Source organism: Rhipicephalus sanguineus, chromosome 2 (genome assembly GCF_013339695.2).
Source record: "Rhipicephalus sanguineus isolate Rsan-2018 chromosome 2, BIME_Rsan_1.4, whole genome shotgun sequence".
NCBI classification, from domain to species: Eukaryota; Metazoa; Arthropoda; class Arachnida; order Ixodida; family Ixodidae; genus Rhipicephalus; species Rhipicephalus sanguineus.
Window position 1 is genome coordinate 94,843,291 of NC_051177.1, and position 27,787 is coordinate 94,871,077.

Consider the following 27,787-nt stretch of genomic DNA (forward strand, 5'->3'; position numbering starts at 1 on the left):
AGAATGCGCCAACACAAAAACGACGTCAGGAAGATGGAAATACAACGCAGTGCCCTTGCAGAGCATTGCGAGAAGCACGACCACAAAATTGACTTCGAGGGCGCTTCCATCATAGAAACGGAAAGGAATCTGGGAAGGAGGCTCTTACTCGAGTCGTGGCACATCCAGAACACACCTGCGAATGTGAACCGGTCCCTCGGAACAATGCCTCCGATCTACGTGCACGGCCTCCGGAACGTGAAAGAGAAAGGCGGAGCCAAAAACAAGCTGCGACGAAGCCTCCCTGATCAGCACAGTCACCCTGAAGAAGAGACCAAGCCGGTCTCGAAACGTCGGGTTTCCTCCAAGAATTTGTGGCTGGAGGTATTTCAACTTCTTAAAGCTATCACCTCGTACTAATCGCCGCCAGTGGAGAAAGAGAAGGAAGAAGTAGCTTTCCCGGTATGCGAAAGACGGGGAAAAACCCACAGAATTCCGAGAACGCCTACCAATGTTCCTCATGGATCGCAAGTAGGATATAAGTAAAAAGGACACAAGCAGGGACGGGGGAAATTCGCAAGACAGCTTACCAGCACAGCATGACTTGTAAACGTCATCGAAAACCTACATTCTAGTGAACTAAGGCCATAACACTCTTTTTCACGACTGGTGTCTGCGGACGTGTCGCTGTCAACAGCTCGCTTGTTTAGACGAAAGTACACAGACCTTCGGGGGCTTTTGCACTCCTTAACGTATACAGACCGGCAAAATCTTTTTATCTTTAATTGTGAAGCATCAAGCTACATAAGGGCAGCGGAGGAAAAAAAGCTAGAAGCAGACCGTTACGATAGCACAGATTCTTCAAAGCGCGTAAGAGCCAGCAGCAGTTCGGGTTGCCCCTTGGGTTCTCCTAAGAATAATTAATTATAATTTCTGGGGTACATGCGGGGACAAGACTCAGCGCACTCCCTAAACGCACATATCCACAAAGCCGTATCTTCTTCCTTAATCCTTAAACAAAGGAAACCTGTGATGTCATCGTCCTCCATCAGGTCGTCAACCCCGCCTTTATGAGGAAACACCGCAAGACCCGCGCCTTTGTTCATTGAACACCAAACGGTAAGGGACACAAAGTTGATACAAAACGACTGTTGATCAAGAGGTCGGAGGGATGAGGACAACGAAAAAAAAAAAAAAAGAAAACATTTGGCACAAGGAGCGCCACATCTCAAAGCTTACGAGGTAAGGGTCACCTTGGGCAGCTTACAGCGGCTGCGCTATCCCTTCTTGGCATTTCTATTTAGGAACTGTTCGTCCTAAAGTGCCTATATTTGATTGATTGATTGTGTGATTAGAGGAAGAATAAGACGCCTAATTTCTGCAGCCCTCCTATATTTTTCCCCTTTTTTGCCTAAGTCCGACAACTGCTTCCTCTCCCGAGCCTCTCTCACGCGCAGCCGGCATCTGCCGCCATGTTCTTCCTAACTTGGAAGATTTAGAAAGCCACGTACGTCTAAGTAAATTAGCCCCAACGCGACGCGCGTTTCTTCTTCCGCTAGTACCCAGTCATTGGTGAGCCGAGGGCGCGTTTCATCAAGTGCTGAAAAAGCGTTAGGAAGAACATGGCCACCAAAAAAAATTGGACCATCTCCCCGAAGGGAACGCTGATGGGATGCGAAGCAGCAGCGTTGCACACGGGTGGCGTCACGGGTTGAAAGGCGCTAACGCGGCTGCTGCGGTGAGCGCTGGAAGATTCGTTTGAAGCGAAACTCGGTGTAGCGTTTACTGGTGTAAACGTTTGTTTGAAACGCAGACACGGGAGGCGAGCGGGCGTTCGAGCCGGCAGCTGCGGCGCTCCGGCAGGTGAGGGAGAGTGTTGACGTACCAGCGGACGTACGCGCGCACCTGCGAGGGAAGCGTGCGAGGGGTGCGTGACGTCAACGCCCAGCTGCGGTGTGACATACTAGGCACCGCTCCAACACCTGCGCCGAGGGAAGCGCGTTGCCTCGCGTTTGTGCGGACACAGCGTTACACAGGCTAGTCAAAGTGCTGCTACGCATCTAAAACGAGCGTTAGCCAATGAGATTCGTCGGTGGCGCTTCAATGGCTGTCGGTCCCATTGTCGTGGCATCAGACGTCGAAAGACGAGGTGCACGAAGAAACACGGCGCGGGCTAATCGCTTGAGCACTGAAAGACTCTGGAAAAAGCTGTGTAGTCTTGAAAGCTTCAAAACGACGCTAACTCTCGCTTGGTTGTTGGATTTGTTTGGGCGACGGCGGTTTTTCTAGCGAAAGACAAGTTTTGTTTGCCGTTCTGGGAATTGGTCCGGGATGTGGGCCTCACCGGTCCGGACGTCGAAATCGTTGCTTAGGCCTCGTCAGTCTACACCGAAGCTGCGGCTAACGAAGCTTCCTAATTGACCGCCAATGCACGCAAGCACCTCGTTACACCTTGTTACCGTTGTTGCTGCTTCTCCTTCTAGCAATAATTGCACACAACGAAGAAAATACACACATATTCGAGGCGGCATAGGTTAGGATGTCAGCGCACGGCCGAGCCGAATCACTGTATGTACGTTGGGCAGTGCAGTTGAACAGAGCTTGCGTGGAAACTCTCACCGGTGCTAAACGTTTGAAAGTTGATATAGCTTCTCATTTTAGACGTTGTTTCGGATGGTTGTCCTGTCTTGGGAGATTCCCTCTTTTTTTAACGGTGCATCTCGGGTGAATGGCCCATCTCATTTCTACATGTTTCGTCTGGACACTCCCATTTCATTTGGACGGCCCACCATACTTGGACATTGCGTGTTCCTCGTCATTTCGACATATCGTTTCGTTTGGAAGTTCCGTCTCATTTTGGCATGTCTTCTTTGGACATTCCATCGCTCTTTCTCGTATGAACATTCAATCTCATTTAGACATACTGCAGGGAAGCGACGCAACTGTTCCGAGTTGGACGCATCAGTTCACCAGGAGAGGTAAAAGATATCGAGAATTCCAAGAAAAAGCACTCGACTTCATGCCTTTGCACTGGAGCGCAGATCCGTGTGTCGTAAGCAACGGTGCTCGATGGTCCACCCTTGTCGTTGAGAGATTTCCTTCAGTCGAAGTAAAGCCCCGCTCACACTGAAGAATTTCCCGTCGCTCAACAAATCGCGCGACCGGAAAGAGCCCTCGTCGTGCCGATCGGTCCGAGAGCGATTTTCGTCGCCTGAAAGAAAGCAGCGCTTCTCGCAAGCCACTCAGAACGCGAGTTTACGAGAGAACGGAGTTGAAGGTGCATAGAGCCACGGACGGCGTGGAACGCTGCCAGCGTGGCCACGCCTGTCATGCACAGCAGCGTTAAAACGCTGCTGGCGTTCCACACATTCGTAGAACATGCAACCAAGAGTCGCGGCCGGACTAGAAAAGCGCACTAGCGTTCCGTAACGCCCGCGCCTTTCCAGTCCGGCCGTGCAAGAGCGAGATAAGGGGAAATGCGACGCGCGCGCGTGCGTTTCCCTTCAACCGTGATACCGTACGTCTCAGGAGAGTTGGCAGTACTGTCTAAACCAATTTTTAGACAATCTATAGACTGTCTACACACATTTTTGTACGGGTGGATGCTCCAAGGCGCTCGATGAGCGTTTTATGAAGGCACACTATTCAGATGAGCAACAAAAGCAACCAATTATTTTCATGCAGCATAAAGAGCGAGTTCTACGTCACAATTCTTGCTACTGAGCTTACCCCATAAAAGTGACTGGTGCACTAGGTGTCAAAAAATCCGCCCTCTACCCATGACATCTCTTGAGTAATTTAAGTGCGATCCGGACACTGCTCCGCTCCGGTGACACGCAAGCCGACTTCAGGAAGGCCGGTCGTTGGCTCTAATAAGTGACGAAAGACGAGCCAATATCGTTTTACTGAACATTCTTGCTTTTAAATTGTTTTCGCCCTGCGAAAGCAAATTTTCCCCAGTGTTGACACAATAAGCTTTACACGCCGACTGCAGTGAAAACTACCAGTTTTCTCACCGATTTGGAAGCCTCGAACAAAGGTTTTCTGGGGCATTGTTGGCAACATTGCAGTACCAGGGGCGTAGCCACAAATATTTTTCGGGAGAGGGGGGTTTCATCCAACCGTTACGTCCCCATCCCTTGGTTACGCCAGTGTAAATCGCAGTATGTGACATTATTCTCATCAGAGCTCCACGTTAGCTGCAGTCGACTAGCTAATCGAGCGCCCCGGCGGCGACAGTAATCAACCGAAGTGCTGCGATTAGCTGCAACGCAGCACAGATAAGCGCGGGATTCCAAGTTCACCGGCAGCGCAAAAACCGCCTAGCGACACCCTCGCCAGCAGCAGCAACCGCCAGAAGCTGCGCAGGGGCAACGCAGCCGGAGAGGAGACTTCAACGGGCCTGCTGACGAGTCGTGCCGGAAAAAAAAGGGGGCGAAGGGCGGCGCATGCGCGTCGATCCGGACGTGTCATGTGGTGTCGGGACGCGTACTGCGCCGCGCAGCGCAGAGCGAGGCGCGACCACACCCCGAAATCGAGCTACGCCGCTGCCGCCTGGCGCGCACCTGGCGCATCGTTGTATAAAAGTCAACGGAATTGACAACGCGGCGGCACAGAAGTAAGGAAAAAAAAAAAGTGGACCAACGGCAGAAAAAAACAAAAAAAACAGCGCGTTTGAAGGTACACCTTTCGAAGAAGAAAAAAAAAAACAATCTAATACCTGCCCCGGAACATCCGATAACGACGTTGCAGCTAATACAGTCGTTTAGCAAATTACAAAAATATGGTACGGTGTTACCGTACCGCTCCTCCTTTCTCACTCGTTGTGCTTAGACCGCTCCGAGATCCAGCGACAGTGCGTCCCCAGAACGACAGGTTCCTCATTAACAATGCATAGGCTAAGAGGCAACAATGAGGCGTGACAACACCATAGTAATTTCTCAAAAAAGAAGCATTTGTTGTGTTGGGGTGCTTTCACTGGAATTAGGGGGGGGGGGGGGGCCGTGGCAAAATTAATAATAATAATACCTAGGGTTTAACGTCCGAAAACCACGATATGATTATGAGGGACGCCGTAGTGGACGGTTCCGGAAATGTAAACCATCCGGCGTTCTTCACCCTACCCTCACATCGCACAGTATTCTATTTCGCCTCCATCGAAATGCGACCGCCGCGGCCGGGATCGAACCCGCGACTATCGGGTTCAGCAGCCGAGCACCGTAACCACTATACCACCGTGATGGACAACGACGTTACAGCGACGACATCAAAGCATACCGACCGAAAGGGACGGCATTGACGGACGAATGTTTAGTTATGAGTAGTCGGTATAACTCTGATATGTCACAAAGACATCAAAAATGAGCCGAATCCGCACCAGCGTAATCGTTTCTTGTAGTAACATGACTCCGTATGAGAGTAGACCGCGGAATGGCGACGTCACGGCGTTGTGATGGAAAATGAGATGTCCATCTCATTTTCCATCATAATTAGTTATGAAGTCACTTAGTGAAGTCTACTTACTAACTTGTCTTGACACCTTGTGAAATTTATGCAAAATAAAAATAACACACAGTTTCATCACACTGCGATAACCGTCAGTTTCGGCGTGCGCCTGCTATGGAAGCTTATGCCCATAGCATTTCATAGACCCAGAAGTTAGGGAAGCGCCTATAAGCACTCAAACTACACCCACGTGATCAGACCAACGCTGCCCACTTGAGTCACTGGCACAGTTACTCAGCCGTTATTACTCAATTTTATTCTGCTCCGTCAGTATCAGTTACCGCGTCATTGTAAGGAACCCTCAATTTCGTTTAGTCTCTTCACAGTTACTGTAAGTCATTCGTAGCCTCGCTTCTGCTGAGTCATTTTCAAAGCTGCCGATCCGTTCTTAGTCAACGAAATTTCTGCATAGCGATTGTCAGTATAATCATTTCCGAAGTTGCTGAGTCATTGCCATTCAATCTCCAATATGCCTATTCACTTCAGTTAATTTCTGCTTAGTCATGGCAATATTTGCTGTGTCATTTTCAACGTCTTTTCGAGTACCGCTGATTCATCATTTTAGCAAAGAACTTCCCTAATTATGCAAATAAGCACCATATTGCGTTATATATCAACTTAGAACTCTCAATACAATTACCCTCTCTCTCAACGATTCTGGCACATTAGAAACAAAATCCTCAATTAGCTTTAATTATCTCACATATGAATTCACAATAAGTGCAACTACAATTAACTCGCGATTCTCCAATTAGTTTATCAACCTAGATAACGTCAAACTATATTTCTCACAACGCTTGAAAGGTTAATATGTAGTATCAAAATTATAAAAAAATTGAAAACGCACACATCTACGCTGACGCTGGGAACTTTTAATTGTATTTTCTACTGAATTACTCTTTAACTAGCTTTTTAATCTCTACTATAACTGTACACACATCGGGCAGAGGCAACACCCATTTTCACTCAGAATGTGGCGTCCATTGCTTAGTAACGAATTTTCTCAGAAGCGGACGCCAGAAAAGCGATAGGCGGACATTACTCGACGTCTCATTGGAACACAGTAAGTAATAACGTCAGGAGTCAACTCGCGGCACAATGTTACTCCGGGTTGGTGAACGTGTCCTCGAAGGTGATAATATAAATTAAATAAGGTATCAGGTGTATACAATTCCGGACAAATAATACAAAGGAATCCACCTTAAAAGTGAAAACATTCAATATTTTGGCAACAACACTGCCAAAAATATTGTCTGACCCAGCACAAGAGCTGGTGACACGCTGAAAAAAAAAACAGCCAATAGTTGCCACCTTATCGGCCGCAAATCTAATCTACGGCCTTAAATAGATCAAGCACAGACAACTTTCCTAACTACTGGAAAGCTTCCAACATTTTTTTTTTTACTCTTTTCTTAAGCGTTAAATTCAATGTAAGCTTAGCACACGCAAAAAAAAAAATTTAGCTTCCGCGAACACGAACCTACTAAAGCTAAGCGCCGCACGCAGACGCGCCTCACACGTCAGCGCAAGCGCGGCCCCGAGCAACCATGGCTAGAGACGCGCACCGCTCGCAAACACGACCCTCTTTCACAAGTCGCACAAGATGGCCGCCAACGGCAGGCAGCGACCAGACCTTCCTCCCCAGTGCAGGAGAAGCCGGACTACTTTATGCTGTCACGTGAGGCGCAGGCGCCACCCCGAGCGAGCGTCATCGGCGACTGAGCAGACCACCCCGACCACCCGCTTTTCGCTCCCGCCAAAGCCTTCCCCGCTGTGCAAAGGATGTTAGACGCAATACGGCCTAGCGCCAGTTCAACAAAGCAAAAACAAATTTACGTTTACTGGTTTCTATGCAGGCGTGTTGACAACCTTTACGTGTATATGTTGATGTCATTTTCGCTGCAGTCAGTACGTTCGTGTATGTATTGACGTCATTTTCAGTGAAATCAGTGTGGTACACGATCATTAAGGTGTACAAAAAGCCACCTCGGCCTGGAAAGCCACACATTTGGGCATAAACAGCGAAAAAGCGAATTTTAAAGAATGTTTCAGTACTCGGATTACGAAACAGTTGCTCGAAATACTTGGCGTCTAGACCGCGGCTAGTACTCGGGAAGTGTTGTGGTCGAAAATAAGAATTCACTATAGACAGAAACTGAACATACTAACTAGCCGCCAAAAGCTAAATATTGTACTAGAAACAACGCAAACGTCATGGAAGTTTCCCGTCTGCGGAAACCCGCGCCCTCTGTTGGCTTCTGCCCAAACGACATACCATTCGGCGCATTCCGCTCGCCACCTCTTCCCGCGCCAGCCAAGCAGGCCCGTTCCCGTTGTTGGGCCAGTCGGCGGTGTAGCGGCGGCCAGTCCACCCGCATATCAGTCTGCGCTAGGCAATACGGGTCAGAACTCCGTCTAAAACCGCGCTGCGTCTGAAACCTCAAGCAGGCCGATTAGATCGCCGCGACGTTGATTCAACACTAAAGGTGCGTTTATTAGCATACTGCCTGCTTCAGCGTCTACCCTCTATGTAAAATGCTCTGTCCATATCGTGCAGTGAACGTAGTGCCCTTGATCGTGAATGTTTCCGTCGGCTGTGAAAATATTTAGGAGGCGTTGGCTGTGGACGCTGCCTGTGCGACCGACGGGTCACCATAAGCGAACCGAGTTTCCGTGAGGTAATGTGGCGCGGCTTAACACATATTTTATACGCCGGAGCGTGTTTCGATGTCATAACAGCGCGATGAGTACGCCACGTTAGAGTGGAATATTACCAACATATGCAAGGCGCTGCTGCGCATGACTAACATTTAAGTGTTACACATGGAGTAAGATGGAAAAGGCACGTATCGGTTACTGACCTTTGAATGTGATTGTGGAGGTTGTGACGGGGAGTGAGTGACGGGGCCCATTCATCAGCGTTCCATCATGACGACCGCAACGCCATACGACACTCGTGGAAAAAAAAAATATATACATATATATATATATATATAAAAGAACTAGCAGAATGCACGAATGCGCACGATCCACGATGCTTCCACTACTGCCCGTAGCAAATGCGTGGCATTGGCTCAAAGAAAAATGGGAGAGGGAAAGCGCGAGAAGAGTGACGCGGAGCGGGAGTGCAGCGGTGGTGGTGTATTCGTACGCGCAATAAAGTAGTACCTCGGGACGACGCCTCGTTGCACATTTTCTTGGTCACGTGGCGGCACATTTGTTTTCTATTGCAAATAAAAACATTGATGTTTGCTTTCACGTCTAATTTGCGCGATTATTATTTTACTGATCCTGCTGTCATATCGTAAGGAACGAATTTCTTCGTGAGACGTGGTAAGCATAAGGCCGACCCAACGTGTTGAGACAATATTCATGGTATGTGTATCAGCTGAGCAGGGTCACGTGACATGCGAAGCACTTGGATGTTGCTGTTTTTACGAGGACGATAGCTGCATCACAGCTTGCCGTCAGTCAACAAGTTCTGTTAGTTCTCACCACTGGCGTAGCCGGGAAGGGGGTTCAATCCCCCCACCGAAAAATTTCGCTCCCCACATCCCCGAAAAAAATTTTTGGTTATGCTACTGGTTATCATTCAGAAAACCGGCCACTTCAGCACGAACCTCTTGACACGTTTGCATCCGTGGCTGTATCCAGCAGTGATAAACAATGCTTTATGTGCGGACCCCGCTGGATGCCAATGAATAAAAGTGTCAGGGAAATAATGAATGAAAGAATACAATTTTAAGATTTAAAGCAAGCTGTATTAAAACAAAAGGTTACATGTTCTTCTGGCTGCCCCGCGGTCCGTCCCAGTTCGCGCCTCGAAGCTAACTGCCTTGCCAGGCGGCTCCGGCCTGTCTCCTCGGTCGAGATGGGCTTTTGTCCCCATGGAGACCACACCACTGCAGGCAGCGCGCAACACAGAATTCGTGGTATTCACTCGCAGAAAGCCGTCAGTTCGAACGTCTCGAATTTCAGCCGCGCGTTGCACAGGAAACGTAAACACTGCCCCACGCAGGGCTCGAAGACGAAAGGAGGTACACACACGGAGCGGCAGTGCTCCGACACTGACAAAAGTAACAGCACAAAGAAACTGGTACTAAAGGTACAGCATTCCTAAGGCTTGGAAAACGTACTAGCTCCGGAAATGAAATAGCTATTACAGTAGGATACGTCGACGCCTGTCAAATAAGACGCTGTTCTCCAACAATCAATCAATCAATCAATCAATCCTCATCAGTGATACAAATAAAAAAAATCGAAGCCCCTTTCTTAATACAGATGCTTGAACGCGAAGCTTTCTACCATGCAAACCGAGTCGGTGTCCAAAGCCATTGACCAACCTTTCTTTCACGTTCACGATATGCCCTTTGATGACGTACTGACTGCGACTGGCGGATGCACATGAAAGGCGGTCGAGGCGTAAGAAGTTCCTCCTGCATGGCGTTCAGCTTGGGTAGACCTTCGGCCATCAGAGGGTACACGTAACCGTCCGCAGTGCTGAAGGTAGGTAGCTTGCCACACACAAAGATGTCCTTGCACGTGCCGCATACTCGAACCCCAGATGAATCGCCGAGACCTGGATGGTACTCGCGAATCACGTCGAACGCCTTGCCGCGCTGATCTTCCGAATGAATGGCCAACAGCGAGGACACCCGATCGTCGAACCGTCGCACGGCGTCCCGAACTCGTGGTCCAGGAGCTCGCGCTTGAACCGGCTCGTGGCTCCCGCCAAGACCTCCTTCGGGTCCTTCCTTCCTGCTGCCGGTAGTTCGGGTGCCGCGATTGGCACCGTCTCTCCAGGTGGCTCCACATGGAGTCGCTCGCGTTTAGCGGCGTTCTCACGGTTGTGAACATCGGTATCAGCGCGGTGACGACGTCTGGCTTCCGCTTCTTTGATGCGCACGCTCGGATCGCATCGTCGACGGATACGCATGGCTTCTCCATGTCGTCGCCGATACACTGGATCGATCTTACGGACACTACACAGTTATAGTTTAGCGGGTTTAGCGGAATAGCGGGGCCGAAATGTATTCGCAGTACGCTAAATGACCCGCAGCGTTTACCGTACGCACACTATTTTTCAGATTTAGCGTTACCGTGTTTGCGTAGTTAAACGGACACTAAAGAGAAAAACGATTTTTCTCGCGTTAGTAAAGTAGTCTTCCACGCAGGCCCGTAGCCAAGGGGGGTGGGGGCGGGGAGCCCCCCCCCCCGAAATGTTTGATACATGGTGTTTTACCGAAAATAAACAATGAAAGTAGGCGTTTTTCTCAAATACTCAAGCCTCTCAGCAAGTGCCCCCCCCCCCCCCCGAAAAAAATTCCTGGCTACGGGCCTGCTTCCATGATACCAAAAACACCACGCTTGCTGCGAGAAGACGCTTAATAAGCGAGAAAACGCGCAAAAAGAAAATACAGGTGGCGACGCCACCTTGGAATTCCCGCACCATTTGCCGTGACGTCACATCTTTTTGACGGCGCCTGCTTGGGCCTACATTGTCCTCTGAGGGGGCCAGAGACTTGACATAGCGAGTTTGTGAAAATTTCGTCGAGCCAGTACCGCCAAAATAGGTTAAATGCTCTTTGAAACCTTATACGTCACGAATTACAAAGTTCGGCGCGAAATTTAAAAATGATACTTTGAACTTGGTTTTCTCCTCTAATAATAAACCTATGGTGGTGAAATAAACTACACAAGGGTTCTCTGAGCACACTTTATCAATGTAAACCAATTCATTGTTTCTCTTTAGTGTCCCTTTAACGTAGTGTACGTACAACATGGCGGCGGTTTTGGACGCCGGCTTCGGACTGAATGTAGCGCTGACATGGAAGGATTCACTTCTTTCGCAGCAAACGACTGCGTAGAATAGCTTTGCTTGCCTTCGGGTAGCTTCGACGCCCGAGTATTACGGATAACTTAGCGTAGTTTTTGAGATTGCTTCCCCTTTCGAACGTCCCTAGGCCTAACTAGAAGATCGGTGTAAACAAATGTGCAACATAAAAATTTTCCCTTTTGGTGCGTGGTTCACATTTATTTACTTTTATTGTTACTAAAAAAAGTAGTAATATTGCTGCGTGTGAGGATACTGGCAAGCATTCTCAGTTTTTCTCTTTTCACTTTTTTTAACGCATTCACCCTCCGCTAGATGACGCCACCGTCACAGCTTGGGTACGTAAACGTTATCCCGCTAAACTAAAACGCGCTGTCCGCAACGAACGTATGCAGCACGGTAACGCTATTCCCTTAAAGGAGCACTGACATCAAATTTACGCATGTCAAGATTTTTGCATCCACGAGTAGTTATCTACCCCCTAGTAGCGATTCGCGACCGAAAATGCAACTGAGGGACGAATAGCTATCTGTTCTATACATGCCTTGCACGTGACGTCACAGACAGGTGCTCTGCGCTGGTCCCCCAACATGGCGGCCACCGTGACCTTTTTATCTCATTAGAGTCATTAGAGTGTGTCAGTGCAGAGGAGGACACCCAGGTGTTCGGTCCCCGCGCTCTTTTGTGCTCTCCCCGCTTTCTTTTGTTCGCCAGCCGCGCCAAGGGGGAACACAAAGGAACGCGGGGGTTTTGGTGTGAATGATGCTTGGGTGCACCGGCACTAATCTGATGGCGAGCCGTCACCGTTTCTTGCTCGGCGCGTTGGAACGAAAGCTCACGGAGCGTCTCAACCCGCTGGTCCCCCAAGATCGCGGCCACAGTGACGTCAGTGCAAGCTATGTAGTGATTTATGTCACCGGTATCTAGCACGATTCAAAACGGCCTGCAAGCCCGCCATTTTTTAGCGCTGGCAGCGCTCCCTCGCGGTCAACTCCAGACCGCTCCCCAGTTTACGACTTGTCCACAGAAAGGAGTGACGTGCGGATCAGCTGCTCAGCTAACATTTCGTCTGCTAGGCGCGCACGTTCAGTCATGCCTTGTCACCAGCGTCGCCGTCGTCGCCGTCAAAAGTGTCGACTTGTGTTGAAGACGACATTCTGAAACTTAGAATCACCGCGATACGCGACGTCGCGAATCATTTTCCCTTCGACCCTTTGCAAAACAGCGATTCAGAAATGGACGCTGTTCCAAGCAGCAACGAGGAGGTGCCCGGGGACGCACGCTTGGGCCATACTCGCTGCATGGTGTGTCTCAATTAGCTATATCGGAGAATTTTAGCGTGCACGGCATTCCGGTATACGCAAATGGGTCTATGGAATATCGGCATAGCGAATGCACACCAGCGGAGAAATAGGATACGATAGGTTTCTACAATAACAATTCTGTGCTTGTCAGGTTCTTCTTTGCGCCGCCAGATGGCCCCACCTATCCGGCCTCTCACGGTTACGGCTGCAGCAACCCGGTATTACGCTAGCGCAAGGAAGTCCACGGACGAACTAACATTCACTATTAACGCTACATGCGTGTTACTTGTTAGCGATGTTATTTATCTATAGGCTACTCCATTTTGATAGCTCGTGGTCGTGTTGGCGTGTACCGTACGTGTAATGAAACGCCACGCACTTTCCTCTTTTTCCGCGCCTCGATGAGCAGGTCCGCACTACGCAGCGGTTCCCCGACATGCTGGCACGTAACCTGGCGACAACTTTCTGTGGCAGCACAGCTAAAGCTACGTGGGCGGAGCTTCTGCACATGTGTTACTACGCCAAGTAGTCCGTTCGCGGGCAATTTCGGTTTTGATTTCGCGAGCGCATAAAACATGTGCGATTCCACACGAGTATTCATGGCTCATGATGTTATTTGGGAATTTATGCAGATAGTTTATTCACAGATGTAGTCGAAATCTACCACATGACTTGATATACATAAGCATGCAGCACAAATACCTGGAATCGTTGCTGAGCTCTTCTGCAAATCAAATTATATAACGCTAATGTGCTAGCGGTTCAAGTCCACCTTCAAAGCGAGCACCATTTAATATTGTTTACAATTATTTTTTTGGGAAAGCGATAGAATATTTTGTATTGCGAAGGAACGCAGGAATCAGCTTTATTCAAGCGGTCGGTTTTACTTTTTAAAGAAAAAAGTCACAGTTTCGCCGCAAGGGCGAAGCAATGAATGCGATAGCAAGGAACTAATGCTATACGAAGTGATGCTCGCCAATGAATACTCTCAGTTTGAACATCGCTTCTGTTGCAAAGGCGGCCGAAGCAGCGAAGGAAACTAGCGTGCTTCAAGTGTCGAGCTGTGACACTTGATAGTTCGCGCTCATCTTCTGTTTGTTCGTTTAGCGGCGTCCCTTGAGATCGAGTGACTTTCGTACGCTCCGTAACATGAGCCCGCGGACATCACGGTGAAAGCGTGAAACATCCCTCTTCCCCTCACCACGAGAAAACCGCGCGAGGAGACAGCGGAAGCGCAAGCTTCTCCCATGCGCAAATATAAGAAGAAGCGAGCGAGCTCGCCGACGACTTTTAAATGCACCCGTCGGGCTTCTAGCGCCATCTCGCTGGTAATGAAGAAACGCTTATTATCGCCTGCTGTCTCCGAGTCCGTCCAGCGCTAAAGGGTGTGTATATAACGCTCGCCGTTCGCTACGTGGAGGATCTGCGTTTCGTGGCGTAGCGGATAGCGCCGCTCGCTGCGGAACAAGAGGTCCCTGGTTCGATTCCGCGCTTCGGAAGCATTTTTTCTGAATTATTTTTCTTTGGGGCTTTTATATATATATACATACTTATACATATACGGTGCATGACGGCGACGGCGACGGCAAAATCCAGCCGAGACTGTCCATATAATTGCTATCGCAATAAAAAAGAAAGTGACGGCCCAGCAGTAACTGCGCAATCGGAAATCTTTCGCAAAGGTAACAAGCCATTTTCTGAATTTCGGTGCACACAGGGTCGACATCGTCGTTTTCCTACATTTGGAGACGCTGTAACTTTCTGGAGACGCTCACGTCATTTTGTCAGGGGACGCGAAGGCATCGAAAGGCAGCAGATATCTTGGCCACGACCAGTCAGGAGCGGGCGTCTCACGTGTGTGATTATACAAACGGGTGAAACGCGTTCCTTACTCCCGTGGTCAAGAATGCTTTTTTTTTTGCAAATTGAAAATCACGCTGTCAGTCGCATAATAGACATGAACGCGTCTGTTGCCGAGGCAAAGCTGTGCATGGGTGATTTTGTCACCGTAAATCGCTCTCATTGAAAACACCAAAACACCTCCCGCCGTAGACGCCGACGGGCACGGTGTTAGACGCAATCTTCGGCGCGACTGTATCAGTAATAGTAGGCAACCGAAATACCGACCATGTATGCAACGCATTTTATGAAATAGGTCGCTTATTTTACGTACTGTTTCCAACCGCAGTTTTGCTTTCAAGCGGCTCTTCTTGCTGAAGACTTGAAGGTCCCCGTAGTCACTGTCAAGGAAGCTATCGCGATGAGAGACCCACTTGCGATGGTGGTATCACTTGCACACTTCTTTCTCGGTGATGGCATTGGCAAATCAACAAAATAATTCACAACGCACCGCTGTCTTCGTTTCATTCTGGTCGATGAACACAGATCACCTAACGAACCCGCCCTTATGCTCACTTGCAAGCTTCGATGTGCACCTGTTGCAGCCGAGCGACGCCATCGTTGTTGAGTGGGGACGGAAAACGTGAAACGGACACCAGAAACCTGAAAACTCGAAAGAGCGAAAATCGCTAATCCTTTACGGGATTATCATTCTTACTTTCAACGCAAGCAATCTTGACCGTAATACCTATTTCTTTTCTTTTTATGTTTTCTTTTATGCTACGTATTCTACAAAAGCTAGCGTTCGCGGACTACATACAGAAGCGGAGTAAAAAAGTGCGTGGTTCGGTTGCGTAGCCTTCACTGTGCTGCCACAGAAAGTTGTCGCCAGGTATAGTCGCTCCGACTGATCGTACTCGCGCTGTGGAACACACGACAAATTAGTCGATGCGACACGATGAATCGCAAGCACGGATCGGGACAGCAAGGAGAGCCATTGGCTGGGAGTGAGATCGTCGCCTGGCGTCGGCGCCACAATAAATACACTCAGATCGGCGACGTCACTGTTACTAGCGTATCGTCACTCAGGATGGTATTTGCGGAATGTATTACACCTTACACGTAGCACTAGTGTCGATGTCGCAGCGTTATCAATCTTCCGTTGAGCTTTTGTACGCTGTTTGCCCTCGAAATAAAATTACTTCCACGCGACGGACGCCATTCAAATTTGACCAAGAAGACCTATGCATACCGAGCAATCGAATGAATGCCACATCTTGACTTTAAAATTTGATGTCAGTGCTCCTTTAACCCCCGCTATCACGCTAGCGCTAAAGTATAACTGTAGTGGAACAAAATTATGCAATATGCTTTCAATGATTGTGAAAGCTGATGTGGAGGAGAATAAGTGGACAAAGTTTAAGAAATATAAAAATGGTTTCTTTTTGTCATCAGAAGTTTCCATTGTTCGGTGTTTTCTTGAACTTAGCCCGATCGTATCTCTTTACTGAAAAGTTATATAAATGTAAGATTCGGCAGTTTGGTAGATAAGTATGCGAAGAACGTAATGCGGAATTTTTGTCGCTCTGCTACAAGGCATTTTTGAAATAAAGACCTTCAAAGTAAAGAAAATAACGTTTCCTGGGCCAATTTTGAGGTTTTTTTATAAAAACATCTACACTACACATAAAAACTAAAAATACCTGAGCAGAAGCAAAAGCATGCATATATTTAGTAAAAGAAATTTCAGCTACCTAACTTTAATATATTTTGTGCAATTCATAACGAAAGTTGGCCAAAACAGCAGAGCGGATGAGCACTCCACTCCACCTCTTCGTCATTATTGATTTCATGTGCTTCGAAAAAAAATTTGGCGGCAAAACAGATTGCGGATCTCTTCTTTTCATTCATCAGGGAATAATATATAAAAATTTTGAAATAAATTTAAGAGGTCGACCAGCCACCGTTTGTTCGATCTTGCGTGGAATCACCCTACACTTAAGCGTGCGCTTCAGAATCTTAGAAATGTAAGTTGGGTCACGATGCCCAACTGCATCTCTTATGCAGATAGATACTAATACTATGCAGCGAAGTATTACGCTTTCATTGATACGATTTACATAGGTGATGATCGATAGATTTGTCTGAGCCGTTCTGCTGATAGCGAGTTCCTGAACATTATGCAGTGTCACGCTGCATCGTTGACAATATTCATTCAACAACACAGCAATGCGTCACGCCCATGTGTTCACAAGTGAACTGCCACAAAATACGCACAACATGCCTGGTGATTATTGTCTTCAACGTTGCAATAAATAAAAACTTGGAGTACGCTTGAGCTTCACCTTCAAGAGTAGAACGCGATAGCGTAATCGGGCCTCGTGCGCGTCGCCTTCTAATTACTAGTCTGGCTTCGGTTCCCGGTGCATGGCTCAGCCGTGCCTAAGGAAACGAACGACTGTGCGCGTAACGTTGGCCGTTTCAAATTGTCCTAGAATGCCTATTAGCAAGTACAGTTGTTAAAGGGGCCATGACACGGTCGCCCGAAGATTTGTGGTTTTCAGCGAAAACTAGAAGCAGAGGGTCTGTTATGCCTATACAGATTTCTAAAGTGGGCCCTAAAACAACATTTCAGTGCAAAACAAGCCCTAAAAGTCGCCAGCTGTAAACCCCGCCCACCGCCGGCGACCGCCATTTTGCAATGGCGCCTGTGACGTCATGTGCAGCACGGAAAGGAGCCGTCGCCTTCTACCAATGTTTCAGCCGCCGCAAGTCGTTCAATTTCAGTGCCAAGCTGAAGAAAGCTAAAATATCTCGATATCACGTGCAGCTGACCACGGAACAATATCGTTCGCCGCGATGCAGACGTTTGCACAGCTAGCTGCTTGTTACGTCACGGCTTGCGAGTGCGCCAGTGTTGCCTGACTCTCGGGCCGCTCGGGTGTTTTTAAAAATATTCGATTATAAATTAAGTGCTCGACCAAATGCGCTAAAATTTCGCCAGCTTATTTGTGAATGCACAAGGATTAATCCACATAACATAGATTATGATCGAAAATTGGATGTCATGGCCCCTTTAAGAGCCCACTACGCCATAATTCTTCCTTTTGCTAATCAGCGAAGGGCCCACTACGCGTCCGTAAGGCAACACGCGAACCTACGCAGCTGTTCACTTTGTTGATGCCTTTGCTGACGATGACGATTAAATATGTCTGAACGCTTTGTAATGGGTGGGTCTTAAAAACACCCACTCGTTGTGCAATTCGCATGTGTCGACGCCTGGCGTGATTCTACGCTTCTGCCACGCAACATTACATGCGCTAAGGGGACTCCTTCCACTACATGACATTCGTATAGTGCTTTTTTTCCGAAGCCGCTTCAAGAAATTGCGTCGCTCTGTGGTGGAACACCTGCGTGCCACACGCAGACGGCCTGGGTTTGATTCTCACTCGAACCCGAAGACTTTTATTATTTATTTTATTTGCGTCTTTCTCGATTATTCATATGGTGCTTTTTTCCGACGCAGTTTCAAGCAATAGCACAACTCTGTGGTAGAACACCTGCTTGCCACGTATACAGCCTGGCTTCGATCCTCACTCGAACCCGAAGATTTTTATTTTATTTTAATCTTTCTCGATTTTTCGGTCACGGACAAGATGGTATTTTCGCTCCCAACAAACGACGTCGTCGCCGACACCGGAATTCCTGCGCAACGACCTCTTTAACGCTATCGCGTTAATAAATAACTAGGAAACTTGGTTGAATACGAAGACACACGGCTGCTAATCGCGTTTTAACGTTTGTTCTAGCTCAAGCATAGCACCTGAATGTCCATTAGTAAGATCCAAAGAAAGCACAGAACGTTTAATTACATGCAGTATACATTGAAAATCTCCATAATACAAATGTTTTACATAAAAGCCATTTTAACTTTGCAGAACCATCGTTTAATACACATTTGCTGCAGCGAAATTTATAATATATCAATGTTCCGCAAGATTGGCATAACACCGTTTGTCAACGAGTCTCAGTAAAAAAGAAGATCAAGATATACTACCACTGTAAAAATTCGTTTAACAAGCCCGCTACTGTGCCAAAGCTGTGTGCATAGCTGTCCTCTAGCACGCGATAGACGAGACTAAATATTGATGTGATCTTGGTGGCATAGCCAGCTCAGCCGTTGGAAACGAACTCGGACATCTTGCTCCTCCTCGAGTGATTCGTCCATTTATAAGCATTGTTCAAATAACATGAGCCGAAGTTGTGACCTTGACTGCAAGCTAGACTGAAGAAACTTGTTGCATTTTTACGCTGATCACGAAGTGATATACACCCTGAACCTTGCTTAGCCTTGTTCAGTGCTTACGAAGCAGGAGAGACAAGTTTGGTGCGCGGGATACGCCAGTATATTCTAGACGCCATATTAAGCAGAGAATTTCCACCGCCAACGATGCAGTATATTGAGCCAATTCACACCGGTTGCCCGTCCACAGAATAACAACGGTAGTTAATTACAGCGTAGGTCGGTCTCGCTGAAAGTTATTGCTGGCTTCCTTTTCTCTGAACAGCACACTTTTCACAAAAACTCTCGCTGGTAAGCTATAGTGTGTAAGGATAAGTAGTGTGGATCTAAACGTTTGTGCCGCGGTGACTAATATCCCGCATACGGTAGTTGTGAACGGGAATTCACGATCGTTTGAATTGCAAATGCAGCGCGCACAGCGCACTACCCAGGCCCGTAGCCAGGGAGGGCCCCCCCCCCGAAATTTTGGTGAAGTATGTGTTTTACCAAAAATAAATAATAAAAATAGGCTTTTGTTCAAAAAGTCAAGGTTTTCAGCAGGTGCCCCCCCCCCCCCCCGAAAAAAATTCGTGGCTACGGGGCTGGCACTACCTATGCTTGAAGCAGGAGCCGATTACTTCATCCTATGAAAACAGGCAACACGCTTCGTGCAGTGGCGTTAGGGTGCCGCAGAATGAGTAGTTGTGTAACAAGAGTATAAAAATGGCACTGAAAGCACCTTTCCCCCGCTTCATTCACCAGCTTTTAATATGGCATTTACGTGTAGCTCTCCTTACAGATATATTTGTTTTGCTTTTTTATGATAGGCGCATTTACCTACGGTAAAAATTCTTCCTGCGAGCGGCCCCAGACACCTCTCCAGGTGGTATGTTCGAACCGGGAGTGCTCGCTTTATTCCTGCAGTAAAGAAAGTTTTGAAAAACGTCTTGCCTTTGTCATTCGCTTTCTTCAAAGTGGTTCGGAAGTTGTATTTCTGCAACACAAGCGACTAGCAACAAGATACAGCAATCCAGGCGGCTAAGTCCCACCAGGTGACTAGCATTTCGAAATAACACGAATTCCACTCGGCGACCTCAGTGCACTTCATGAAACGATATGCAGGCTGATATCACTAAAGCGCGTTACCAGGGATGCCGGCGCATGTACTTCGAGATGACGCCACTACAAAGTCAGCGGCACGTGACACCGGCCGCCACATTATGAAACCGAACAACCGAACATTCATAGCCGCGCGTCCTGGCGCGGCCTTTATGAGGGCGAGGAGCACAAACGCGGCCTTTGGGAAAGGGCAGGGAAAGGAGGTGAAGGAAGCAGCTTTTCAAAAATGGCAGTTCAGCAACAACGTTTCAACACGCTTAAATAGACGTAGTAGAACATCTGGCTACTCAACTGACCTTAGCATTAGATGCAGGACTTGCTGCCAAAGTCCCACGGAGTGACGAACGTAGTCGCCCTCCCCATCGACGTCCACCAGGCGGCGCAATGCAAACCTCGCGGAGGAATCATGTAGAGGAAGGAACGACCGGTGAACGAGTGCTGTAGCGGCTGCTGCAGCCGCCGCATGCCGCCAGCCAAGCGGTTTCGCTGGTTTCGCTCCCGCCGCGCCAGTCGAGAGAAAGAGAGAGCGGGAGCACGAAGGAAAAAAGAAAACAAGCGCACGGAGCAGGCCGCGGATGAGCACACCTCACGAGCAACAAGGCTCCACGCGGAAGCACCCCCCCCCCCCCCCCCTGCGTCCGCGACACAAAATAGTTCGCGGTTCGGGATAAAAATGTTCATCCCAACCGTGGGCGTGCGCTGCGAAATTACACGTTGACATGAAAGGCACTGACAAACACGTCTGCATGTTTTGCTGCGATTTCGCCGACAGTGATGTCCGACTTTCACGTACCATGCAAGCGCGGCTGCCGCCCGAGGTGTCTACGCAAGAAAATAGGTTATCGGTGCGGCCAGGCAGAATGCTTTGTACCGCACGCAGCATAGTGTCTTGCACGTACAGCCAGATTTGTGCTATACATACTCAAGTTGGTCCTATTCATTTAAGTTGGTCATAAACCGAACGCTGATCATGAGCCAAATTGAAGCCTCACGCCAAAGCGACCCGACGGAGCAAGTGCTGGCGGGAAGCTATGTGCACAACGTGACATATCACAAGCTGCCGAGAGAGTGCGGCTCTGCGAGCTGCACATCATTCGTACTTCTCGTACGTTCCGCAGTCGATCGTTTTGGAATTGCCTGCGTACCTCTTTCAGTAAACACTGCATGGAATGCTTTATTTCATTCCACTGGCGCAATAGCTTACAGTGTCGGAATTACTTCTGCACATGTGCCGAAAGAAACGATGTGCGCAAAGCCTGCCCCATACATTGACTTAATAGGGAGGGGGCGCTGCGTTGAAACTCCCACCCCCCTCCCCTCCTTTGAAAGGAAGCCCTGCGAATGCCTATGATCGCTTTAACTTGCACGTCGACCGGCCACTAAGTGTAACAGACTATGAGCGGATATCGGAGGAGAAGATAGGGGTTACAAAATCCAGTAATGAGACTTGGTAAAGTTCGATTATCTCCGCGCAGAAAATATTTGGCAGGTGCCACTGACTGTGGGGAATCGATGTAATGCGAGGCAGTCGGCGAGGAGCTGTACACACCACATTGTTTCGCTTTGAGAGAAACCAAGAAACTCATGTCAAGACATGTCGTTCACCATCGCATGTTTGTCATGCGTGCACGTACATTCGGTATAGTGTCACGTGGTTGTGACGGGGAAGAAATGAAAACGCAGCCGATAAAGTTGAAACGCTTTATTGGGCGAACTTGTGCCCAGTAAAAGAAGCCGAACACTCTGCAGCGAAAGTGGCAAGCACGGACGTCGGTCGTCGGTAATCTGACCCGGAGTAAAGCGCGTCGGCATTTAAACATGTGGCATCGCAGATTCCAGCGTTATCGTTGGTGGCTAGGTTAGTTCCAGAATAAACTCAATCGTTCGGTTGGGCGCACACCTTATCGGAAGATTCTCAAGTAATCGGGAATGTTCCCAGATATACGGGCGCGGTTTTCGCAAGGTAGCGCAAATTTTGTGACGGGCCGGTTACATAAAAATAGAAAAAGAAGCGCGTGGCAATATATGCTACGCTAATAAAACTTATATTCTGGTACATACCATGCATGGCCTGCCATTGGTGTTGCCATACTCATGCAAATCTTGATATAATTAAGTTATGTAACGGCCGCGAATGCACCAAGAGCGTGTCATGTAAACCATGACCCACGTGACATGCATGGCATGATCTTCATGTTACGACATGCCATTTGTGTTCGTCATACACTCGTGTTACGCGCCATACCAATTTTGGTATAGTATATCAAGTCGCGAGAGCACCACAGCCGCGACAGCACCAGAACATGTGATGTGAATAATGACGTTTACGTGACTTGCATGTCATGATTTTGATGTTACAACCTGTCATAGATAGATAGATAGATAGATAGATAGATAGATAGATAGATAGATAGATAGATAGATAGATAGATAGATAGATAGATAGATAGATAGATAGATAGATAGATAGATAGATAGATAGATAGATAGATAGATAGATAGATAGATAGATAGATAGATAGATAGATAGATAGATAGATAGATAGATAGATAGATAGATAGATAGATAGATAGATAGATAGATAGATAGATAGATAGATAGATAGGTAGGCTCGAAGTGGTGTTTGTTCGCTAAGAAATGTTTCGCATTTGATAGTAGGGTAACCAGGAAAACACTTTACCAGAACTAGTACGTCTTTTTCACCTGAGGGGGGGGGGGAGCCCATTCTGCCGCTGATGGCACGAAAGTTCGTTGTGAGAAGTTCGTCGACGAATAATACACTCAGACACCGCGTACGCGCTGTACGCCGTCAATACAGTTTTCTGTAGCGAGAAAACACGCACTTCCGTAGACGTCATTCATAATCGCTATCAACCAATGTCATGAACACCGTATATCCCTATGCTTACATGCATTATACAAAGCGAGCAGACGCGGTGTTTCACTCCACAGAGTGTTCATTGTAGCATTCACAAGTTAACAGTAACAGAGCCAAAATGTATGCAACTCATAGACTGTATGTCACATGCTATATTTTATTGTCGAAACCCAACAGTCCATCACAGAATTGCTTCGTGCAGGTTGCCAACAAATTAGTATTAACCATGGTATTTTTCCTCCGTTAGTGCCTCTACAAGAGTACTGCAGACCACCGAAGAGTCACATCATTACAGTGCATTCCACGGAAGACGGCTTGAGCTAATTTTCAGACGTTGTTTAACCGGTATATGGTGGCCTTTGGTCTTGGAATCACCTGACGCCTGCGTCATCGGGAAGGCATGAGCTGCAAAGCCATCAGCACACGTGCTCAGCAGCAGCCGTTCACGGGAACTTTCGTGAACTACCAAGAGATATCAATGCTTTTCTTTTTTTAGCGATAGCTGTACTCCTATCGGAACCAAACAAGGAAACGCTTCCCTGGATAAATCTGACCTTCAAGCTCAGCTAAGGTCAACGCCGGCGAAAGTCTACAGCGAAACGCTAGTGCGGTGTGCTCGCGAAAACGAACAGTGGCTCAAGGTGAGTCTTTCGTACCGCCATCGCCAGAAGCGCTGGCTGCGTCCAAGTTCACCCCACGTTAGAGCGCTGAGCAGCGTCTGTGTGTTGTCTTGTAATGCAGCACGTTGGCTCCTTCTGTGATGACCCTCGCTCACTATATATATATATATATATATATATATATATATATATATATATATATATATATATATATATATATATATATATATATATATATATATATAGGCCGGTCCCCGGCCGACAGCTCAGAATAAATGTTGTTTTTCACTGTGACTAGTTTTCTTTCATATAATTAAACCAATAGCCAGGAATATTCTTTCGAAATACTCGTATATATATATGTGTGTGTATATATTTACGCAGTAGAATTGACAGCAAACTTCCTGCGCCAAAAGTATCCAGAAGACATCGTTGTCATTGCGATTGTGCTGGAACGTGAGACAGGGCGGTCTCACAGGAAAAAAAAAAGAAAGAATAAAGACGAGACGGCCTCCAGGATAGCAGTCAACTCTCTCCCGCTGTCAAAACCCTGCCGTTTGTGATACCCTGTAGAGAGTCGTGACGCTATTTCTGCGGCCCTTGTTGGGAACACGGCTCAGTTTTACCCTGACCTGCAACACGGGATGTAAGCAAACTCGTATGTACTCCTTCCTTCCCCCATGGAAGAAACACGCCCAGTGGTTGTGTGTAACAACACCCCCCCCCCCCAAACTTCTCGTTCGTCTGTAGGAGAAGACAAATTCTATTTGACCATTTGACCAGGTGTGCTCTTCCTTCACCGTGTAACATAAGCTTCCGAATGTTCGAAAGACGGGTAGTTTGGCAATTGCGTGCTACAACGCTGCCGCTCTGACCCACGGTGTCAAACCCGTGCCAACTGCCTAAGCAGCACAGTCTTCCCTGCTATACATACCGTCATTTATTTCATTTGAATTGAAACTTCAGCAGGTTAGTATCAATTCATATTTTGGTTGATGCAGCATTTATTTATCATGTTACCGTATGCAAAGCATCAGACGGACCGCCAAACCATTTGTATGACAGAGCTGAAGCAATTACGTCTTGAGCGACATATGAGCGAGGCATGAATGGCCCTGGTGCGTTATTCTCTTGTTGGAGCAACGACTTCTCTATTCGCGTACGCTATTTCAATAGGATTTTGATTTTTAATAAAATTCGTTACAATAACATGATGAGTAGTCGTCTCACCCAAATTGTCAGTAATTGACAGCAAGCTCGTAGAATTTTTAGGCCGTTACCTCAAGCTGTATAATATTCTCGCGATGGAACCCGGGGTGCATTCAGACTAACCTCCCGGGAGTGCAGAGAGTTGTGGGGAAAGAATTAGGGCACTCTGCATCTCTCACGCATCTTTCTAAACGCACATTGACTGTATTACTCCTATAGGTCGCACCCACTTCGAGTTCATGAAGCGCATGCCAAGGCCAAGACATGTGCAATAAAAAGGTGTTGGCGTCCCAGCCCTATAAGACCATAATACAACATAGTTCCAAAGGATGTTGAAGAAAAGAACTTGTCTCACTGAATAACGCTTTTTGGACGCATGGCTGGTCAATTCAAATGACTATGTGGGCCAACATATTTTCAAGGAATAAGTTCCAGTGCTGCATATATGCTATGCAATGAAGGGCTGCTGTCATGCAGTAAGCAAGAAAGAGTCAATTTACGTTGTTGTGACAATTTATTTAGTACGAAAGGAGCGTCAGCAGCACTAGGTTAGGGCTACGAAAATGCCTGAACATCACACACACACACAAAAAGCCCCAAAAAGTAGACGGCAAACATTCAGAGAAACATGAAATCGTTCAAGCGCCAAGCAAAGTACATATAATCACGACTGTCAGATCAGAGCTTGTGACAACAGAGAATGAAGGTATACATTTTGTTATTATTTTCCGTTATGCTATCATACACAAACTTTTACAAAAGTTCATTGGCGCTTCTTTGGTCATGTGTCCCGGGCATTGCTCCAGAAGAAGAGCGTGCATGAATGGCTACCTAAATGATAAAAGAAAGCCCGAGATGACACACCCGAAACAATAAAGCAAATCGCTATCTCATGGCTTGTGTAAGAGTCATATTGCTATCCTCAAACCACTAGCCTGCATCTGCCAGTTGATGGACACAAGGTTATTCTCCTCATGAGCACCTTTTGACAGTGCATGCGCCAGCAGGGATTCAAAGCCGTGGCAAATGTCGGAGTCGCCACTGCGCTTTGCCTCCTTGCTCTTGATCGAACCTTTTTTAGACTGCTGGTGCGATTCGATCGCTTTCTCATTCCACTGCGGTCTGCGAATATGGGCATGCTGCGGGTCGACAATTTCGGGTAACAGGCAGTGTTAGGTTTTGGCCGCTCATAAGTCGACCGTGCAGACGGGACGGGACGGCGCGGCACGGTACGTCGTACAAAGCTTCTTTCTCGGCTCTCCCCCTGCCTGGTCTTCCGCTGTGCAATTATCCAGAGAAATCAAACGGCTTCCTTTGAGCAGCGATGGCCAGCATGGGTTGCGGTCAAGCGACCGTTCTCAGAGGTCGGCGGCCCGAATGTGTGGGAAAATGAGGAGGACATCCCCCGCTCTATGCCGTCGCTCGAGGCGACAGTATGCGTGACCCCAACAAACGACCGACATGTGCTTTCGCAACAATGCAAGGTCGAATGCGTGGGAGGCAGGGTCACGCAAACGCCTTTTCTTTCCCAGAACCATTTAACGACTGGCTCCGCGAGTTCAACTCGATGCGTATGGGAAAATGGCGTGAACGCACCAGGGCAAAGATACAGATGTATTTCGACCGTGAGAATCCCTGAGAGCGTGGGATAAGGAGAGGGATAGCCATGATGGGAAAGAGTGCCAAAACGCCTGTCTGCACTGTAATGACACTGCTGTCGAGAATAAGGACAGCCCGGTAGGGAGTGGCTTAATCTGAGGATAAACGGATTGGATAAGGGAATGCCGAGGCGGACCACCAGTGGCCACCTCCCCTTTTTTTGTTTACCGCAAGGTACTTAAGACTGGACGGAATTCGTTTTCCTTCAGTCTAGGCTGTAATCACTTAACTGATAGATCAGTAAGACTCCGTACGATGCAACTTCTGTCTGGGCCGTAACCACTTGGTGGTCAAACAGTGAGACTCGGTTCTTCGTATGTAGTAACAGTGTTCTAGGCTCTAACTTAAGAAAAGTTAAGTAGAAGAGTAAGACGCTGTTGATGTCTATGATATCATCAGTGTGCTTCGGCAAGATGTACATATGACTGTAAATATTTCGCTGCAATATACCTTCAAGTTTTTATTACCTCCAACCTGCCTCCTGCTTCATCGACGTCGATCATCTCCTTGACGGGACTTCAATCCACATCAAGGAGAAAACGAACGAGGAAGAAACATAACTGGCAGTCTCTGTAAAATCTGATCAGTAGCGTAAGCATTTTCACTTGCCAAAAGGTATCGTCTCTTTCGATCCGCTGTACGCGGATGCCTTTCGACGTGCAGACGACGAAGTGGCAGAAACTCCTTTTAGTGATATGGAGCTGGCCTTGTACTTGGTAGTAATAGTTATGAGAGTGGCTTAATTTAGGTGGTTAATTTATTTGGCCCCTTCGATTAAATTTTTTAGCTGCCTCGTATGGCTCCATGTTTTTCGCAGTGAATGGGCACTTCACTTCCACGATCCCGTCGCTCCCAACTAATCCGTCTGGCGACGCTGCCAAGAATCCATACAGTAGATCAACAAATAACCCGCAAGGTTGCATAGTATTTTCCCCTCTTGCTCATATAAGCGCACTGCGACACGCTCCTGTTGTCTTCCATGCTCAAGAGCAGCATTGGTGAAATTCTTATTATAGAGATAGGGTCTTTACAAGCGTGTCACATGGTGTCCACTCCCTTCTTCGGCATACTTCGTAGAAATTCGACGCCGTTAGGCGCATGTTTCTTTCAAAATGCCATGCGGAATTATCTGCTTGTCCCCGAGTAGCATTCTCAATTTCGATCTGCTGTTCCTCATTCACCTGTAGACCAGCTAAAACAGTCTGTTCCTTCTCGGAATATTGTTCAGGTGGCATGTCCGGTCGCTGGCAATTCGGACCATAATGAAGCATCGACTCCTTCACCGTATAGTCCTTGCGCTTACGCTGCTGGTGGCCATTTTCTTCAAACAGTTTTTTCCTGAGAGACTCTTTGCGTTTTGACACGTTTTCTTGCTAGCGTAGCGCTTCAAGACGGCTGCAGGGCTCTTGCAGGTTATCTCCTTAGATGTGGTGCAGTGCCACTGTGGCCCCAGCTGAAAGCTGAGCCCGGCCCCATAACATCGGTGTTTATAAGAGCCCTTCTGACATCTGTTTATCTGTTTACTTCCAGATAATTTTGCAACGAGCGACATAACTGCC

The 27,787-nt window shown here is 47.7% G+C and overlaps 1 protein-coding gene across 2 annotated transcripts in view; it reads right to left on the reverse strand.

The window, feature by feature from the left end:
* The window catches only part of LOC119383419 (histone-lysine N-methyltransferase SETDB1), a 99,288-nt gene that overhangs the window by 61,672 nt on the left and 9,829 nt on the right, over positions 1 to 27,787 (reverse strand). Inside the window, exon 1 of one of the 2 annotated variants that reach the window (XM_049412506.1) lies at positions 20,158 to 20,180. The exons of the other annotated variant lie outside the window; for it this stretch is intronic. Within the exon in view, the coding sequence (XP_049268463.1) occupies positions 20,158 to 20,165 (8 nt within the window). The 5' untranslated portion in view covers positions 20,166 to 20,180. Of the gene's footprint in view, positions 1 to 20,157; positions 20,181 to 27,787 lie in introns of those variants that run through there. 2 annotated transcript variants of the gene reach the window in all.